This window comes from Acanthisitta chloris, unplaced genomic scaffold (assembly GCF_000695815.1).
Source record: "Acanthisitta chloris isolate BGI_N310 unplaced genomic scaffold, ASM69581v1 scaffold15464, whole genome shotgun sequence".
NCBI classification, from domain to species: Eukaryota; Metazoa; Chordata; class Aves; order Passeriformes; family Acanthisittidae; genus Acanthisitta; species Acanthisitta chloris.
Genome location: NW_008671087.1, coordinates 1 through 17,071, shown reverse-complemented (window position 1 = coordinate 17,071; position 17,071 = coordinate 1). Strand labels below are relative to the sequence as shown.

Below are 17,071 nucleotides of genomic sequence, written 5' to 3'. Positions count from 1 at the left end.
AGTGAGGCTGGGTGCGCTGTCGGGGCTGGGTCCGAGCGGTTCGGTCGCGCTGTCGGTGCCGGGTTGTGTGCTGTACACACGGAGCGGTTCGGCTCCTCATCTCACCCATGAGGCGTTGCAGGAGATCCGTGGGGTTCCTGCTGTGGCCCAGCTCAGCCTGCCCGCGCTGTGAGTACCGTGGGTTTCTCCCCCTGTGCTGGGGTTGGGGTGTTCCCTTGTGTGTGGGTTTTCCATCTAAGGGAGAGGTGAAGGTAAGGCAGCTCAAAGTAGGCTCAAAGCAAGGATCGAATAGTTAAAGCTGAAAGCGTAAAGAATAACTTTGCTAGTAGCACTGTTTCAGCTTAATTAGCAAAATAACAAGGATTACATAGTACAGGCAAGGAGCTTCGCTAATGGTGTTGTTTTGGCTCGGTGGGGGAAACGATGCTCCTTATCTATAAGGCAGTAGAACTAACTTGACCCCAACCTTGGCAGCAGGAGGTAAACTAAGATCACATAAGGTGTGGAATGGAGAAACAAAATGTTCAAGATAGAGGCAAGGTCAGCAAGGAATGCTAAACTATACAAAGGTGTAAACAATTGCATGATAAGAGTGTCCAAAGGGTACTGAGGAGGAGGAGACAATTCATCTTCACGACCACCGAACGACCACCAGGACCTTGGGACTGATGCCGGGAGGGAGGAGAGGGAGGAGTGTATCATAATGATTTCTGAGAAGTAATTATAATAATAACCCCCCATTCCTGGAAATACTGAATATGTATGAGCATTTAATGTATAAAAACCGTGAAGTTTTTGTCTCTGGTGGCACAAGTTTGGTGGAGCGATCCCCCTTGTGCCCAGCGCTGAGTAAACAAATACCTGCTACTCAGAGATACAAGTCTGGGGGTAGTTCTTACCTGCTGCTCAGAGATACAAGTCTGGGGGTAGTTCTTTTCCAGCCTTTTCTCGGCATCACCGCTGAAGGGCTGTGGAATTGCAGTGTGTTTAGGCTAATTGCACTGACCTCATCTTCCCACCTTGGCCAGCAGGGCAAGGGGTGGGTGATCCTCAGGGTAGGTGGTCCTCGCTCGCTGCTCTGGTGGGACCCACCTGCAGTGGCGTGTCCAGCTCGGGGGTCCTCAGTGTAGGAAGGACGTGGACCTGTGGGAGCAAGTCCAGAGGAAAGCCATGAAGATGATCAGAGGGATGGAGCCTCTCTGATGGGGACAGGCTGAGAGAGTTGGGCTTGTTGAAGAGAAGGCTGCAGGGAGAGCTTATAGCAGCCTTGTGGTATCTAAAGGGCACAGACGAGAAGTGGGGACAGACTTTTTAGCAGGGCCTGTTGCAATAGCACAAGGGGTTAACAAATGTAGGCTATAAGAGGGTAAACTAGATGCAAGAAAGAAATCTTTTACAGTGAAAACAGATGAAACCCTAAAACAGGTTGCCCAGAGAGTTGGTAGATGCCACATCCCTGGAAACATTTAAGGTAAGATTGGACTAGCAGTTAACTCTCAAAGCTAGTTCAGTAAGTGGCAACTGAAAGGAAAGGTTAACATAAAGCTTGTTAGAAGCTCAGCCCTCCCTATCTTGTGCCACTGTAATGCACATCGGTGATGATACTCAAAAAGTCAGAGCGTGCCTTTATGCTCTCCAGCAAGTCAGGGTCACTGGTCAGGGCAGGTAAAACCTCTGCCTTTTTGCCACAGAAATGTGAGTACCCTGAGTTATGAGCTTTGATTTTTGAGCCCCTTGTCTCTGGAATTTAGTTCCATCTGTCCCTGCTTTGCTGCCTGATAGCAGGATGGCAAATATCAGTTCAGTTTCAGACAATGCATGAATATGTCAACAGAAGCCTTTGTTATGAAACCACCAATCTTTTTTCTCTGCTTAGTTAATGTGTTTCTGTATCTGGATTGCAGGGCAGAAATCCATGATGTCCTGGAAGAGTATAAAGAAGGAGCTGCAAAATTTATAGGTAAAGTGCATGTGTTTTACTTGTATGTCTGTAGAGATAATGCAGGTGGATCCCACTAGTGCATGTTTAGGCAGTACATTAGGCAGAAAGATTAAGTATAGGCTTACCACATTTAGGCATTTTCTCACTCAAAGTGGCACTAAGGAAGACTTGAAATAGTATGTTGTTACTAGTATGGCCAAAAATCTTTCAATCAGGCTACAAAAATACGTAGTTTTGCTTTTTTTCTCTATTTCTGCACCCAGCCTTCTCCTTGTAGGTTTCATCATTGACTAGAGTGGGCTTAGCCCAAGAGTTGAGACTAGGGCTGAGAGAGGTTTTAATGTAGCCCACAGTCACTGCTGCAAGTGATTCTTGCCAAGTGTCATTTCTGACTTTTGATGAGGTGAATTAGAAATTTTCATTAAAAGGGCCTTCCCCATACAGCTGTTCCAACACATTTCCTGAGAGTGTCCATCTGCTCAAGCTGGCTTTTTTTATTCCTTTCCTTAAAAGTGTTGGTTTCATTTGAAGATTTCCAACAGGAAGTCTTTATGCAGCATGAAGAACAAACAGGGAAAGCACTCCACATCAAATCAGTCCCAGCTGGTGAACACTTCTGCCTCTGTGTTATTCCTGTTCTGGGAAGATGTTAGGGGAAGGACCCACATTGGATTCATAGAGCTCTGAGGAACTAAAGCAGCAGGTGGAGAAGCTCATTTTCCCCCTGTTCTTTATTCCTGTCAGTTTAGCATTTGGACTGTACTTGTTCCCTGTTCCCGTTTTTCCATGTTAAAGAGTCAGTTTTCAGAATAAACTGGGTTTAACTTATGGATAGTCATATGAAAAATAATCAGTGTTGCCACATCCCCCAGCTACTGCACCAAGCTTTTGTGAAGTCCATCAGTCCCTGTACTCCACTCTTGGAGCAATTCCCGTATGGAATCTTTATCTTAATACCTTGGTGATAAGAATGAGTAAAGCAGCAGTTCCTGCATTTCTGACTATCCTGGGTTTTCCCTCTGGTTGTCATAACACATCAGTAAAGGCCTCGCCACGAGCACTGTGCAGCCAAGATCACTGTTGTCAGGAACTCCCGTGGCAAAGGAACCTGAATGCACAGTGAATGCAGGGTTGCCCTCTTGTGTGAATATCTGTATTACAGCCTGTATTTTTGTCTGGGGAGGCAGCTCAGAGAACTGGAGGGTGATCTGCCAAATCAGCAAGTTTCTCTGGGATGCTTTTTCTGGGTATCAGGCTACATTGGGTATGGGGTAAATCCTGTCAAAGTGATGACATGTCTGTAATTTCTGTAATTCACAGACAGTTCTTTGTGTGGGGAGTCTAGCAGACTTTGCAAGGAAAAATTTTGAGTTCCTAATGCTTGTATTTTATTTTTTCTTTTAATTTTTAAGAAGCACATAAAAATTTGGGGCATGCATTTCATTATATAAAGTTATGGTTTGGCTTTTTGCACTCAGTACACTTTTACTGCTTTGGGGCAACTTATTCCTTCAAGGAAAATCAAAAAAATCTCTTTATCTGAAAATTCTTGGACGCTTTACCAATTTCAGTGACTCTCTGTGAAAAGAAGATTGTATGTCATTGAGACATACTGTCTAGCTTTCTGACATTTGAACCTCCAGCCTGGCAGGGATGATAAATTTCTTATTTATGTAGCAGGTATGTTCTCTCACTATTCTGTTCTTTTATGTGAGGGTGGTGAGGCACTGGAAGAAGTTGCCCAAAGAAGTTGTGGATGCCCCATCCCTGGAAGTGTTCAAGGTCAGGCTAGATGGGGTTTTGAACAGCCTGGTCCAGTGTAAGGTGTCCCTGCCCATGGCACATGATCTTTAAGGTCCTTTCCAACCCAGTCCATTCTATGGTTCTGTATTTTGTCAGTCCTTAAAAGTTCTATGCTTGGGATTGTTGCTCAGTTTAGACTGTGTCAAATTTCAGATATCTCCAGTGTATCAGTTGAGTGGTCAAGTGAGTCAGCTGTTGGGTCTGGAAGATTTTAGTAGGTGAAGTATTAATCAAAAAAACCCATAAATGAATCTCAAAGGAGCTATGTAAGCTGCAGAACCAAAGGGTGTTATTTGATGATTTGTCCTGATGCTGCACTCTGCTCCCTGCAGCTAGTAAAATTGAGAAAAAAGTCTGCTGCCTGTGGTGCTGGGAGATCAAATGAACAATATTTGTCAGAATGGATGCACTTGTGTGTGGGATAATACCCTGTTCTCTTTTGCAGATTTACAAGCCACATCTTTGCATTAGCTATGCTTTTGTTCATGAAACTCTACTCTGTGTCTGTCTCCCTGTTCCCAGGTATGCCAGATGCTGTGCTGTACTGCTCCCTTCATGACCCAGTCACTCCCTGTCCATCTGGCTACAACACTAACAAGGTACAGTAGCGATAAAAACTTGAATGGGTTCACTTAAAGTTCCTAAAAGGAAGCTGCCAGTCCTCCCTTCATCTGTGTGGGTATGATCAGACAGCCACAAGATGAGAAAAATAAACCTTTGCACAAAGAGAAATGTCATTTATGTGCCCATACCTCCAAGTAAATAAAGCTGTACATCTTCTTACTTGGCAGCATGTTCCCTGAATAGTTCCTGAGCAGTTAAGTGGCAGTTCAGATAAAAAGGAGAGCTCTGACTTCATGATACCATGTGTTGATGTGATAGTAAAAGAAAATACCTGTGTTTTAGCATATATGATGTACAGGTTTACAGTGATGCCACTGATAATCTGAACCCCTGTGTGTGTGTTTACAGTTTGCTACAGGCCCACAGAGGGGAAGAACTTAGAATTTCTGCAGGAGGGTGGCCCAGCAGTCCAGGAGTGCACAGTGTTTCAGACATTTGCCTGTTCCATCCCACAACCACACACATTCCCGGTGCAATCCACACAATACCTGTTGTCTGTCACAGCTTTGTCCTGCAGAGGCCACTCCTAGCACCTGCTCAGATACAGTCAGTCCCAAGGCCTGTGTGGCTATGGTTGCATTTGGTGAAAGGTCACTGAATGACAGAGGATAACTACTGCAAACCATCTATCAGTGTATATTATTTGCTGCTGGGATCCAGGCTGAGTCCTGCCTCTTTGCAGGGAAGGAATTACTGCAAGCTTGTCCCACTGTTGTGCAGCTATGAGGTGATAGCAGCAATCAAAATGTGAGTGTTGCAGGTTTGAATCAGCTTATTTTCTTTTTTTTTTTTTTAATAAGCTGGTGAAGATATTTGTCACCTTGCTGCAAGGCCTTCTGCAGCTGGATCTGTGCTGACAAATGCTTATGAAAGCTTTTTGAAAGCAATGGGACAGAAAGCTCTGGATTCTATGCCAGGGCTGGATTTAAATAATCATGGGATAATGCTCGGTTCTCTAAGCTGCATGGCTGTTTTATTTATTAAAGCAGCTCTTTTTTTCTCCTGAAAGCAGAATGAAGGCAACTAGATGTGATTAAACTCTGCCCTTTGGCTCAGACAGTTCTGACTTTCCTTTGCCTGCCTTCACCAGCTGTTCCTTGATGCTCTCACAATAAGATGCAGCAGGTACTAACTGATCAACTGATGCTGCTGGAGAACAACATGCAGCTGCTGTGTTCCAGTTATTCTGCAGGTACTAATTTTGGATCTCCTCCTTTTGGAGTTGCCTTTTTTTTTTTAGTGGGAAATTTACAAAAATATTATTGTTTTGGACACTTCTGCCTTTGTTACTCAAATTTAGTGACATTGGCTCATGAGGCCAGAAGTAATCAGTAGAGATGAATGGACAGACAATAGACACGTGGTGTACCTGTGAAATCCTTTTTTGTTTTTGTGGAGACCAGCTAAAAAAATTGTTCTGCTCATTTTTATTTTTTTTTATCAGCTGATTCAATTCAATTTGCAAATTAGTATGCATGAGAACTGCACTGCTTAATCTGTCTGTCTGGCATAGGCTAGGAGAATGTATTTAAACCCTCAGGCCTCAAAAAGTCCCCATAACACTCCAAGCTATAAGCTATTTCTGATAGCTGAAAACCCTTCCTCATTTAAAAATGCTCTTAACAGAATTGCAGATGAAAAGAGCTGACTTCTAAAGGTCTCAAGCCCAATACTTAACCTACTTGAATACCCCTTTAAAATTTTGGAGCATCAGTGTCACTATGTCTGACAGTAATACAAAAAAAGCAACAGCCAAGCTGCACTCACAGGTTAATTACAGAGTCTGCAAAATAGGCTGAAACGTGCCAGTATGTGTAGTTGCAGTAACATTTTTGTGAATCTGAATGTTTAGTGAATTGAACTGTGGCATGTGCTAGCCCAGTGATGTTCAGGATATATAATATCTCTGTGCAGGTGCTTTTGTCTTGCTTTAAAATCTATTGAGGGTAGCATGGAGTAGGGGTGGAAGATGGAGTCCCATGTGCACACGGAGAATGGAAAGCATGTGAAGAGACTGAGAAGACTGTATGTGAGGCCCTGATGAGCACCTGTCATTTCTTACTTTGGCCTGGTTTGAAAGCTGTGTATTGCTTTTGTGCTTGGTATTTCAATCCCTTCTTAAAGTGTCTGGATTTGGGACCTAAAATAACATGGAGTTCTAAGACTGAGTTGCTTAACAACCTTTTGTGTTCTTCCCAGGGTGTCTGTATGGTTTATATATACATGTATATTCACATGTGTGGTTTGAATTAACTGCTTGGAAGAGGAAATAGTTTCTTGGGTTTGCATTATGTACAGAAAACTAGTGAGCTGTATATGCCATTGCAGCCTTTGCTGTTTTTTGGAGATGACAACCTAAGTCTGGTGGGAATTCAATCTTAATTTTTTCCCAATTCTGCCATTAAGTTGTGTGATGATAGGCCAGCTACTCTTTCTCAGAGGCTTTCAGACATGTAGAGAAGTCACTGCTGTGTGTGATGGTTTCACCAAAAAGTGTATCCCAGAAACCCCAGTTCAGTCATTTATCTCCTGTCACTTGTGCCAAGTGCAGCTGATTATCCACTCCAGGCAAACTTACCTAAGAGGTATTATTCCAGTATCTGATATTTCACCAAGCAAATTACTTCTCTCCTTTGACCCTTAAGATCTTCTGATCTTTGCCACTAACATTCATCCCTATTCTTCCTTGACAGACAGTCTCCCTGTGGGGAAGCTCGGGACGCATGGAAATGACAGCTTCCAAGTTCATGGATATACAGCGGGCCATCCAGCCAGACTGGTTCCAGTGCATCTCTGATGGAGACACCATTTCTGGGGAAGTTGGTAGAAAAAGAGCCAAGAAGTCTGTGGATAGGTCGCTTTCCTTCCTGGATGCATGCCTTCAGCTGCAAGAAAAGTCACCAGTAAGGCCCCCAACATATTGAGGAAACACCACTGCGGCTGCTTTTTGGTCGGTTCTGCATCCTGGGCCAGTCCCAGGATGTGATTTAGTAGGAAATCATGTCATGTGTGTGTATCAGAGAATACCCAGGTGACAGTCCTAGATGAGGTATAACCAGTAGCACAGTGAGTTTTCCTTCCTTCGATAAATTGTTTCCTGCACCAGGAGGAGGACTTAGCTCGTTGAGGACAACTAATTATTAATTTATTTTTTTTTATTTTTGGACTGTGGTGCATTTAATTGACTTACCTTAATGCTAAATGCATGGGCAAAGTAGGGTTTTCTCATACAGGCTGAGAAGATCCATCTTTTTGCTCTGAAGTCTCCCCAGTTCCAAGTGAGGGAGGACTTGATGGAAGTAGTCAGTTCTATTTATTTCTTCTAGCAGCTTTGAAATTTCCCTCCCTTTTGGTGTAAGGAGACACACTGAGTCTGCACTACAAAGGTAAATGGGTGACAGGAGCTGATACTTGTATCTTGATGGTGAGATCTGGTGTCTGACAGGCAGGATAGTGGCACCTACTTTGTATTCTGACCTGGTGCATGTGTTGCTGAGGGTCATCCATGAAAAGCCATGTATAAAGTTGATGTGTGGTTATTGCCTTCTTTAGGGAGGTGGGAAGAATGGCATAAAAATTCTCAGTGAGTTAGTGTCAAGGTAAGGAGCAGAATCTTGTCTCTCGTAATCCCATTTCTGCCTTACATGGAGACTTCACAATGTTGTGTGGGGAGTAGTCTTACATGGGAAGGAACACTGTGGTTCTGGCAAGTTCCTGGGAATGTGGTGCTTAAGTAGCAGACATCTGAAGTCTGAGTGGTGAGATGTCTTGTATGTCTTTGTCAGAGTACACTTTTTCTCCTGGGACAGGAACTACAAGGAAGTGTAATGTTTGGGGCAATTGAAGGCGGAGATGTCTTGGAAGAGAGGCTCAGATCAGCCAGGGAGACTGCCAAGCGGCCTGTGGGTGGCTTTCTGCTAGATGGCTTCCAGGGATGTGCCATGGCCAAAGAGACCAAGTTGAAACTGATAGCTTCTGTCACAGCAGAGCTGCCAGAGGATAAACCAAGGTAAGTTGTTTGGGCAACATCCCAAGAAATCCATCTGTCCTATTAGGAGGAACATCTACAAGCTGCTGTGCAGTATCCCTGTAGGAAATAATCGCTGTATTGCACAGCTCTATATGTGCCAGGCTGCATAAATTTTACCACTGTCAGGCTGCAGTCTTCAACCCCTGTTTCAGTGCTCACGCTGTGGGTTTGAGTATTCTCCACGTTCATCGTCTTTGCATTTTGAGGAAAAGTTACAGGTAGGATATGTCAGGGCCTCTGAGACCATGGTTTACTTAAAGTTCAGTTCAAACAAGAATGTTGTTATAATCTATTTTGAAGGAACCTCTTCTCAGAAAAGTTGTCAGGTTTTCAGTTTTCTCTGGTCTGAACTGGAGGACAGCAGAGAGGGATGCTGACAGAAACAGCCAGTGCTTACATGATCTTACTGCAGCCATCTCTGACCTAGTACCTGAGGCACTGAGCCCGTGGGCTACCTGAGGTGGTATGGCCTGGCCATAAACAATGGTATTCTCTTCATGGACAATGTGGGGCTTATTGGGTACCTGAGTTGTTAGTTTTGCCCACCAGATCCATGCCAGAGACTGGACAGGGGTGGCAGCTTTCTTTATTATTATAAATGACCAATGATAACTAGAGACTTTCCAAAAATAGGTGCTAATATTTGCTAGTGGTTCAGAAGTGGAGGGGTTTCTTAGCATTGGGTTGAGCTTGCTGACTTTTGCATGAGTTGCTCTTACAAGAACAGCTGCAACAGAAATGAGTGCCTTTTTTCACCATTTCCTAAAGAGAGTGACTGAGGCCCCATCGTCGTTCTGTTTCCCTCTGCTAGCTGAGCATTGCTCTGACCTAATGATGTTCAAAAGGAAATTAAATGCAAAAGCATGGGTCTGGTGTTGCGGCTTGGACATGCTTAGTGGTGCCTGGAGTTTGAATTTTCCTGACAATTAGAAGGCTTGCTGTGTTGTTGCCATCCTGTCTGGTTGAGCTACTTAAAAGATCTCCTGGGAGCATTAGAGTCCAATCTGCTCAGCTGACCTTAGTGGCTACCAGTGTATCTGCCTCATCGATCAAATAGTTTGCTTGTCTGGTTAAGACAAGTGTTTCTGACCTCTTTGTAGGAAGAAAGCTGGTTAGCCCCAGGGATTCTTGTAAGTACCTCAAGTGAATTTCAGACAATCCTTGTTCCTGAATCACCCTTGCCATTCTGGCTGGAGAAGTTGCTTTGCTGCTATGTTCTACCCCAATATGAAATTCTCTAGAAGACAAACACTTCCTGTGCTTAACTCAAGAAGTGACTGCTTTTTGTGTGATGGTGAAATGATTTTATAAGTGAACCATGTAGAGTCTTTTCATGTACCTAAAGGTGCTGAAGTCTCTTGGTAAAATTTGTTTTCCTTTCCAATACCATCAGAACCCTTGCAAGAACAAATGTTTGTCCTTACCTGTGCAAAGATAGTTTCAGCAAGGGCTTTGATCATATATGCAGAGCTACTGTTTTAACTTTTGGGCATCATTTTCTCCCTGCCATGGGAGCCTGAAACACTCATGCTGTAAAGTTCTCTCATCCTTATTCTGTGCTCATCAATTTAATTGGAGTACTTAGAAAAGTGACTAAAAATGGTACCTTGTGACTTCATTTATTAGCCCTTGTGTATTTGCCTAATTATCTGTTTAGGTCATTGCCCTAGATTAACTTCTACTGCTGTCAGCCCAGCCATGCACCTGCAGGAGAGCAGCCACTGCTCTACTCTCTCCTGTTTCACCCACCCTCAGCAAAGCTGCCAGCTAAATTTGGCTGACAGCAGGATCTCTATTACCATTGATGGCAATCCAGCCTGGCTCTTCCTGGCTCTGAATGCCATGTCTCAGGAGATGTTACCGCCCAGGTTTTCGGGTAAATCATTTGAGCAGGGAGAATGTAAAGAGGAGGAAAGACTAAAGGAAGGAAGTTTTCTCTTTTTCATGGCATTTCTTATTATTGCATTCTCCTCCAGGCAGTTTTTCAAGTGCAATATGATTGTCTGTCACCTGAAAGACTTGTATCTTTGACCAGACATCTACTGCTGTCTCTGCTGCTCTTGATCAAGTCTTTTTAGACTGTCTTCTAAACTGCTACCAAGCAAAAGGGTCCATGTGTCCGGAAATTGGTAGTTCCCTGGGGCACAACCATGAGTAAGGAAAATATCTGTTCTATGGCACAGATGTTTTGAATCTAAGTGTATTTATGTGTGTGTGAAAGAAACCAAATCACTTCAAACATAATGAACAGAATGAGGTTTTTCCGCAGTAAATGAGGCATTAATGCTGTCTTCCAAATGGCAGATAATGAAAAGGCTGCTGTGTACTGGATAAGTTGGAGGTGGGGAAAGGGAAGCACACAGGATTCTGAGTGATGACTTGTGCCCACTTGCCTTCTGGTTAACAGCTGCAGAGATAAGCAACATGTGCTGCGTGTGACCTGAGGGTCTTTTCCTCCAGGTACCTGCTTGTTTCTTCTCAGAATATTGAGGATTCATCTTCTTGTCTGTCTCTTACAGAATCATTCATGGTGTAGGCAAACCAGATGAGGTGCTTGAGTGCATTGAAAGGGGAGTGGACATTTTTGAGAGCTTCTTTCCCTTCCAAGTGACGGAGCGAGGCTGTGCCTTGGTTTTCAGTTATGACTGTCATCCAGATCCTGAAGCAGCAGGTAGGCTTCTTGATGGTCATTACAATTTTTACATTGCAAGGTCTTACATTACAAGGTCCTACACCACCTGAGCCAAGGCACAATCTATAGGCTGGGCAGAGAAGTGATTGAGTGCAGCCCTGCAGAGGACTTGGGTGTGATGGTTGATGAAAAGCTCAACATGATCCAGCAATGTGCACTTGCAGCACAAAAAGCCAACCAAATCCTGGGCTGCGTCAGAAGGAGTGTGGCCAGCAGGTCGAAGAGTTGATTCTTCCCCTCTCCTCTGCTCTTTTGAGACCCCACTGAAATACTGCATACAGTTCTGGTGTCCTCAACATAAGAAAGATGGAAAACCATTGGAGCAAGTCCAGAGAAGGTCACAAAGTGATAAGAGGACTAGAGCACCTTCCCTATGAAGACAGGCTGAGAAGGTTAGGGTTGTTCAGCCTGGAGACGTGAAGGTTGAGTGGAGATCACATAGCAGCCTTCCAGTATCTGAAGGGCCTACAGAGAAGCTGGAGAGGGATTCTTTGTTAGGAACTGTAGTGATAGGGCAAGGAGTAATGGGCATAATTGAAAGGGGAAATGTAGGTTAGATGTTAGAAAGAAGGATGGCGAGATGCTGAAACAGGTTTTCCAGAGAAGTTGTGGATGCCCCAACCCTGGCAGTGTTCAAGGCCAGGTTGGGTAAGGCCTTGAGCAACCTGGTCTAGTGGAAGATGTCCCTACCCATGGCAGGGGGGGTTGGGACTAGATGATATCTAAGGTCCATTCCAGTCCCTTAATATTCTATGATTCTAAGATTTTACATTGTGGCAAGCCTAGTTCGTGCACTGAAGGAGTCTGTATTTGACTTTTTTGCTCCTGAAACCAGTGCCATAACCACTGGAGAAACACTGTCAAGTGTTGCTTTTGAAGGTGGGATATTTTGGTGTGGAACCTGTTGAGTAAAACTTGAGGCCTCTGAATGTCTGATTAGCCAAAATGTGATCAAATATTTCTTAAACACCTACTGAATAGAGAGTTCTAGTTTGGCACCATTGTCAAATTTTCTGTTACCATTAGCAGTGAAGGCAGGACCCATTAAGTAGAGGTCTAAGATACTTGATCTCCAGAATTAACAGAATATGTGTCTGTTGTAATAATATATTTTTGAAGGTCTTTCTTTCTAGTTGTCAAAAGGTTCGCATTTCTTTGAGCAGCTTTCCTCTCTGTCATTGCATTCATCAGTTCATATCAAGACAAAAATGAGATGTTCATAACTCATTACACTGTGAGATGGGAACATGTGTATCACCCATTAAGGCATCTATCAAATGTGTTTCAAGCAGCTGTTTTGTTTTGGCCTATTACATGTTTTTAATACAGGAAAGCATTTTACATTTTTTCTCCTGAAACCTAGTTGCTTTTCATGCCTGGATAATTCAAACCTAGCTGAATTGAACAGAACATCTTGTTTCTTTGTGCTTGCTGCTATTTTTTTATCCTTTCACTTTGTTTGTTGTTCTTTATCTTGTCTCGCCTTATTCTTAAATCATCAGATTCTGGGTAAGGACAGCGTGTTTGTTCTCTGTCTGTTTTAAACTTGGTAGACATGGATTGTGCAAACAGTTATATTGATATTTCCAGATACATCTCATTCTTTGGAATAAACTTGAAAATACAAACCTACAAAATTATGGGATGATTTTTTATTTTAAAGGTAGAAGCTAAAAAGGGGAATCCACATTTTGTGAATTAGTGCCAGCAGCCTCTTTGGATTCCAGTTGTTTGGGGAAAAAAAAAAATTAATCTAAATGCCTGAGTCTGATGACAGCATGGGAAGTAGAGTGAGTGAATGCAGATGAGTTGCCTGTCTACTCTAACAAAATCTCAATAGAATCAATCTGCTCAGGTGATTGCATTCTGTTCAGCACACAGTTCGTACTGGAAATACCTTTGACATTTTTTTAAGAAATCAGCTCATTAGAGCAGCAAAGAGTTGTACTGTTGTTACAGCTCTAACTTTTCATTAGTTTTAGTAGATTAATTTTCATGTGTCTCTTGCTGCTTTAATCATCTAAAAGTGTATTTGTGTTAACTAACTGATGGCAATGAAAGAAAATTAGCTGCTTACCAGTGGCAGGAGTTTTCCTCTGGGAAGAGAGTAGTAGAAATACCTGCTGTAAGGTTGCTACCCTTCCTCTGCTCTCTGTTCATAAAAGGCTGTTATCTTTTTATGTTAAGCCATTTTAGCACAAAATGGGGCCCAAGACCTGGAGAAGAATGGTGCTCAAGAAGACCAGGATGAAATCTCTAAAGCTGACCCAGAAATGACACCATTTGAGATATTTCTGAAGGACAAAAGGTACATGAATTTGTGAGGAGAGTACCTGCAGCTGTATCACTAAATACGATGCTTTTGTCCTCTGTATTTGATTGCCTATGATCAGCAGCTGGATGGGAGACTTCATAAAACATGAATGTGTTGAAGATAGTACGTCTGGACATTTAGTGGAGGGTGTTGGACAAGCATTCTAGCTTGTTATCAGGCGACAGTATAAGTCTGAAAGTCCTGTCTTTTGCCTGACCTAAAGACAGGGATTTTCTGATCATGTATCCACCAGACATACTGTGGTCATAACCATATCCCAGCTGAAAGACTGTAGGTTGACAAAGGTTGCCTGAGGATCATTTTGGTCCTCCACATCTGACTTGGGTCATCCTGAGATAATAGATTTTATTTAAACTATGGACACCCTCCACTTTCTGACTCAGTTTGGGCAGCTGCAGAGCAATTCTGCCATTTCTGGGTGCTTCACAAAAACTTTGGCCATTGTTACCACCTGTCCTTCCTTCTTTGTGCCACAGGTGTTTCTAGGCTGTCTGAGCAGACAACTGTGCTGCTTTGTTCAATCCTGTCTTCACATTGTGAGAATGGTGCATCTCAGAACAGAGGGGAATGATGTTATGTGGATGGTGGAGTCAGTGAATCCAGGTTTCTAGTAGCTTCCTCCTTCACAGGCTGTGTGATAGGTAGAAAGGGTGTCTTGCACTGCAGCTTTTCTGTCAGGGAAGGCACAGATAAGGCCTCTCTGCTATTAGCTGTGATACAGTCAGTTATGCTCTGACTTAGATGTGCAGCCTTTTGGCTCTGTAGTGGGTTCTAGCATGATGAGGCTTGCAGCTTTGGGCAACTTTGTCTAGTGGAAGGTGTCCCTGCCCATTGGCAGGGAGTTGGAAGGAGATATCTTTAAGGTCCCTTCCAACCAAACCCACTCCATGATATTTGAAGTCCTTTGTGCCAGTGGTGCTGGTCTTAGTTGTCAACAAATCTTACAGCAGCGGAATTCAAGACCTCAGGGCTTCAAGGCAAAAGACCAGGTAGTAACTGGATACTCTTTATCACTTGAATGAATCTTCTAACCTTTGATGTTATCCAACATTGTTTCTTCCTTAGATACCAAGATGATTTTGGTCCTTTGCTGGAAGGATGCACCTGTTACTGTTGTCAGAGGCATACTCGTGCCTACCTCCATCACCTCCTTGTGACCAATGAGCTGTTGGCTGGTGTTCTGCTCATGATGCACAACTTCCAGCACTACTTCAGTTTCTTCAGTGCCATACGGGATGCCTTAAGAGACAATAAACTGGATCAACTGAAAGAGCTTGTCTTCAGGCAGGCACTTCAAGGCCTAGAAAATGCAAAGCTTGGCCAGTGAGTTCAGAGAGGATAGAGGAGGTTGGAGGCTGTGTCCTTGTCCACAGGAGCTGTGTGAGGTGGACAGCCATCAGAGTCATCTGGACCTGTCAGTAGTAAAATGTCCTCCTTCCTGGAGGGAACTGAAGGAGACATTTGAAGAAGATCTCACTTTCTGGTAAGGAAGGAAGATCTTGTTCAAATGCCTCCTTTGGTTAATTGGCTTGGAACATTCTTAGTGTATGGAAGAGCCTGGACAGCTCACAAGACCAGTGTGCGTTGCTTTGTTTGCACATACTCACTGTTGGTTTTCCATGTGGAAGGACAGAGTTACCGAACTTGTGACTGAAGAAGAAGCAGAACATAAAATTAATCCAGCTGCCTGCATTGGGGCTGTTTGGGGCTCTTGTTCTCTACCCAACTGTAATTATTTTTCTAGAAAAGCCTAGTGGTGTGATCCCACCTCAGTCTAACACTGTCCTTGTGGCCATGCCAGCATTTGTGTCCTTAAAAAGAACTGACTGGAAGTGCTGCTGTGTTCAGTGGCACAAGGGACTGTATGTGGACTCCTCTCTCAGACTGCCTGCAGTGCAAAATGTTCTCTGGGCCTGATGGAGGCTGTGCACCTTGTCTTGGCCTTGAAAATCCCTGCCTCAGTAGTCCCAGTCAGCTGCATTAGAGCCAGAAAGAAGAGATGTTTAATCTGTGTCCTGTTTTAGAGGGTTTTTTACTCCATACCCTTTTTTCCAGATTCCACTCCCATGTTATCATGTGGATGATAATGAATGTACCATTCTTTCCAGCTGCCCCAGCACTGGTCACATAGCAGGCTGCACAAATGTCAGTGTGAGATGGAGCTGTGGAAGAGATCTATCACAGGAAAAGACATTTTAGAAAACATCCTTGTGGCTCTTTGTTCTAAAATATGACTTGGTTATGTCACATTCCTCTTACTCGTTGTTTTGTTTTTACTTTGGAATCATGGATTTATTCATTTTATGTTACAAAGTGACAATAAAAAAACATATTATCTGTTACACTGACTCCTCAATGTGTGTCAGAGGTGGTATACCAGAGGGCTCAAGCTCAAGAAGATGTCTCCTGGAAACTTGACCTAGCAGCCTGATAGAGGACAGAGACTTACGTAGGAGTGGGATCCTGTTACAGAGAAGGGTTCCAAATAATTTGCTTCAAAATAATGTAATAGACCTGGAAGTGTTAGAGACACCTGCCCACCCCCTTTCCCAGTAAGAACTGTAGTACCATACCATAAGAACTCTAAGCTTAAGAAAATACTACAGTTACACTTGCTGACCTTAAAGCAATTAAGGATTAATCTGTCATTTGCTCTTCACTATTTCTTTAATGTTTTAGGATTTTAATATCTCCCGTCAGAATGACTTTACTGTAAAGTTTATGGAGTTTTTAGCTTCCCTGTCACCCTTGCCTGTGCATCCCTGTCTCTTCGGGAAGCTGCACAGTGGTTTCAGAATCCTTTCTGCCATTCCAGCCTTATTTGCTGTGTTGCACTAACTGCACTTGTTGCACTAACTACACTTCTGTTCCACAGGATCCTAAAGAGATGGTGTAAATGTTGCTCTACTCTACTGTTGTCTTCAAACAGAGATTAGAATGATTTAGCCACAGAAACAACATAGAACACTGGATTATCATCTTCACTCCAAGAAGTGCCTTGTGGTTGTTAAAGTTGATGCAGCACTGGGAAACTTGGAGATGGTGTCCTGGATATACAGTGTGAGGTGGAAGGTCCACCTAAGTTAAAGAGCAGGGAATTCTAATGAAACAAGAATGATTTATGCCTCCTTCAAGAGGAATGTAGGATACCACGGTAGTGCTGGCACCTTGCAATGCTTGTTTCTGCAGTGTCTGTTTCTACAGTGCTGTAAATGTCAGTGCAAAACCTTTTGGGAGGAGATAGGTTTTGAAACATCTCATTCACTGGCACTTCTATATATACACAATCACCAAAATGCCTGACTCAGCCCAGCAGTCAGGTAACAAGATGCTTGTGTCCAAGTGGTCAGTCAGGGATGTTCTGTGAAGATGCAGAGGAAAAGGGATGCTAGCTGTTGTGTCCTCCTTGCATGACCTGCATACTTCATAGGTTGGTAGGCTTACTGCTAATTTGGGAAGTGCCACTTCGTACCCTTTGGGACCTAGTTGTGATCGAACAGTTTCCTTGTCCTGTCCCACCTCTGTGGGGCAGAATGTTTGTCTCCCAACCTGGATGCCCTGAGAAGGCAGGGCAGTTTGGCAGCTCTTTGTGTGTCTGAACATCTCACAGACCTCTTAGGGAAGCAGGTTTGGATGAGAAGGGGT

General features: G+C 43.5%; 1 protein-coding gene across 1 annotated transcript; it reads left to right on the top strand.

The window, feature by feature from the left end:
* Positions 1-2: 2 nt before the first annotated feature.
* On the top strand, positions 3-14,749 carry QTRTD1 (queuine tRNA-ribosyltransferase domain containing 1; the record flags this gene model as incomplete). Its single annotated transcript, XM_009073965.1, has 8 exons — positions 3-168; positions 1,905-1,960; positions 4,268-4,344; positions 7,063-7,272; positions 8,179-8,378; positions 10,919-11,070; positions 13,279-13,399; positions 14,492-14,749. Coding segments are annotated over 8 exons (1,240 nt in total), but the record flags the coding sequence as incomplete, so codon positions are not given.
* Between the last annotated feature and the right edge of the window lie 2,322 nt (positions 14,750-17,071).